At 44.6% G+C, this 3,306-nt stretch overlaps 1 protein-coding gene across 1 annotated transcript in view; it reads right to left on the bottom strand.

The window, feature by feature from the left end:
• The window catches only part of LOC307252018 (B-cell lymphoma/leukemia 11A-like), a 35,526-nt gene extending 33,002 nt beyond the window's left edge, over positions 1–2,524 (bottom strand). The window contains 1 exon segment of the mRNA XM_080029547.1: positions 2,261–2,524. Coding sequence (XP_079885673.1) covers positions 2,261–2,315 — 55 coding nt within the window. The 5' untranslated portion in view covers positions 2,316–2,524.
• Positions 2,525–3,306: the final 782 nt, after the last annotated feature.

Here is a 3,306-nt window from a genome sequence, read left to right as displayed (position 1 = left end):
GATGAATTCTTGCCGACGCTTCAACCTTTAATTCCGTGTGGGTCAGACTAGAAGGTGGAGAGGGAGCGTGCAGGATATAGGCCCTGTTACCTGTACGTTGGGACTGCATTAAAGATGAGGCAGTTTGCCCCTATTTGACTGGAGCTTATCTTTAACCAGCTTATGCCATGGACATAAGCGAGGGGTGTGAGACTGGGTTAGTGGAAAGATTTTCTTCCAACCAAACAATCTAATTTGATGCGACGCAAGAGTGATGGGAATAATTCAGGAAACTGCCACATACTCCCTTTTTTCAGACATCTGACTGTGCCACAAGTTAAAGATGTTTCGGCCAGTGTACAGATGTCTCACTGTCGGTAAAATCATTGATATTTTAGACTACAACGACTCCCTGTTCTAATAATTTAATTTCAAGTCACTCACTGAGAAAATGGCAGAGGGGAATATTGTTTTGATTTTCAAGACTGAAACAAAGAATTCAAGCAAGCTTTTAGGGCCATTTTCTGCCTGTATAAATGTGTGATTAAGTTTCCCTTTGCTCCAAAAACACAATAGTGCAAATTCCGTAGTATTCTGTTGTTCAAATCAATAATATGAATGTATAAAAGCATCATTATTATGTCAGACTGAATGTCACTGAACTCAAAAGATCTGGGTCAGAGAAGGAGAAGAGAGATGATAAAGGCTAGATTAAGTTTTTTTTTCAATGTGTTGATTTTGCAAATTCTTACATGTAAACAGGCTTATAACTGCTTGTATTTCAAACACTTTATGTCTGCCTTCACTTTGAATATTTCACTTCCCATTTCCTACTTTTTTTTAAGAAACCGCACATGAGCCTCACACATGAAAACACCAAAATATACAATCACTTATTTTCTGATGAAACGATCCTCAGTCTGCGTGCGCTTGGACAAGCAGTTCACACATATATAGTGGATCAAGTTCAAGTTCATAAATGGCCAGACAGGACCACAATCGTAGTGCGCCCCCCACTGACAAAACCTTTGGACAATTACGCCACAAATAAAGGCATACATGTTGCCAGAGCGTAATTGCTTTCAACCGAAATGGGGGAACAGCATGCAGAGGCACATTCACCACGAAAAAATAATAATAATTAAGGACAAAAAAAAATAACCCATGGTCCCCTAAATCTCCACTTAAAACTTAAATCATAACCATCTGTATATTGGGAGACGTCTCGCGTTCACTCACTGGCGTACGCACACCAGTGTAGCCTATCGATGAAGCAGTTCCTGGTTGCTCTTATTAGATGGAGGGAGAGAAATAATTCTCCTTCAAACATAACAAGCGTATCTCGACAGTGAGGGGCAAAAACAAACTTTCACGCCAGCTCAATCAAGGCACTGCATTTTTATCACACACACACGCGCGTAAAACGACTTCCCTGTTCGTTTCCTCCTCTCCCCTATAGCAGTTGTAAAACACGCGTCGCGCACCGAGATTCCTTTAGATCTACACAACATATATCTGTCAATGGCACTAGACAGAGCCACATTGTACATTACAACCTGCTGTTTAAAACGTCAGCTGTGAGGAATTCGTGCCACACAGCAACTATACTGTCTACTAATCCTTCTTGGTAAGGCACACGAGGTCTCCGTATCGCCGATACGCCGTGGACAAGTCAAGTGTGCATGTAAACAGTAAGCACCACTTCCCCCTTGTTCAAACCAGCTCGAGCCTCTTTTAAATAAATACAAATAACAGCAATTCAAATGTGTGTGTTGTTTTGGTGGAACAGCTTAACAGTGCAACACCTGGAAACTTATCAGCGAGAGGCGAACACAGAAGCACCACCACCGGCAGCAGCAGCGCTATGCCCGGGGTGCCTGCCTGCCTGTCTTCCTATAGCCAAAGGTCTCTGGCCATAAAGCCCCATGCATGCCCTTTAATGGCGAAAGAAACCTTGAACGCTGCCTTATACAACACGTTAACCAGCACAAGTCCAAGCTCTCTGTCACGCTGTTATGAAAACTTCAAGCAGAGGATCCCGGGATCAGTGTGAAATAGAACCTGTGGTCTTGGGATATGTTTGAGTTTTTTGTCACATCAATGCAGGACAGCGGCGCGTCCGTAAGTGTCCTACTACTACTACTACTACTACTACTACTACTATGAACATTCCCCAAGGAAATTGCCCAATACGGCAGGAAAAAAAATGAAGAGGTTGCTCGTTGAAAGAAGGGGGACAAGCAGTTAGGTTTAGTCAAAAATGCGATTTATCTCCACTTACGCGAGAACTCCCGTTTGCTCAAGTGCTGGGGTTTGCCTTGCTTGCGGCGAGACATGTCGGTTTCAGTGGCGGCTGCTCAGCTGAGTTCACATTGGGAAATCCGTTCCTACAAGGTAGACTCCAAAATGAGATATCTTCATTGATGCGTCTGACATCCAAATAGAGGGGTGGGGGAGAGGGGGAAGAAGGAGAAGAAAAAACAAAACTGGGAAAAAATGAAGTGCAGATCACACAGAGGGTGAGGCGTAGTAGCGCGCTGCGGGCTGTGCGGACCTCTTCATGACTTTTTTCGCAAAGAGAGAGTGATGGGGGTACGGCGAAGCCCCCCTGAGCTGCAAGTTCAAGTGCGGACGTGACGTTCCCCCTGCGAACTTGAACGTCAGGAGATGGACGGAGTGAGACATAGAGAAAACATGGGCAGGACGAAAGCCCGGCCAGTGGGAGGGGGGACAAGGCGTAATAAAAACCAATGGACACTCATTATGGACTACCTATATGGCAGGGAGGAGGAGGGAGGAGAGAGAGAGAGCGAGAGAGAGAGAGACCCCGAAGACACCAATGGACGGAGGGGATCAAGGGGGCTGGCCTTCTCATAGATAGAAAGAGAGAGAGAGAGAGAGAGAGAGAGAGAGAGAGAGAGAGAGAGAGAGAGAGAGAGAGAGAGAGAGTAGTCCAAGGAAGTGGAAGAGCAGCAGTGAGCAAAGAGCCTCGCGTAATGTGTGGCTGGGAAGGAATCGCTCCATTCATATTGCTTACAGCTTATTCTCAGGCTGATATGAATATGCAGCGATCACGTAAATGTGTAACGTATATTGGATTTCTACATGGAGAAGGATAAACTGTTTTATCACAATTATTACTCAAACGGCGTGTCGTTTCATTGCCACGACAGGAGCAGACAGTAGCCCACTTTTTCCGTGTTCATCCTCTTATTTTGTAACATTCGTTTCATTTGAGAGGTCAAAGGTTTCAATTAGTGAGCAAGGAGGAAAAGCTGTTTTTTTTAAATGCATACTCACTTTGGTTGTTTGTCCTAAATGCAAGAG

Source organism: Ammodytes marinus (genome assembly GCF_949987685.1).
Source record: "Ammodytes marinus genome assembly, chromosome: 6".
In the NCBI taxonomy this organism is placed as follows: Eukaryota; Metazoa; Chordata; class Actinopteri; order Uranoscopiformes; family Ammodytidae; genus Ammodytes; species Ammodytes marinus.
The sequence above is the reverse complement of the archived record's forward strand: the minus strand, read 5'-3'. Positions and strand labels throughout refer to the sequence as shown.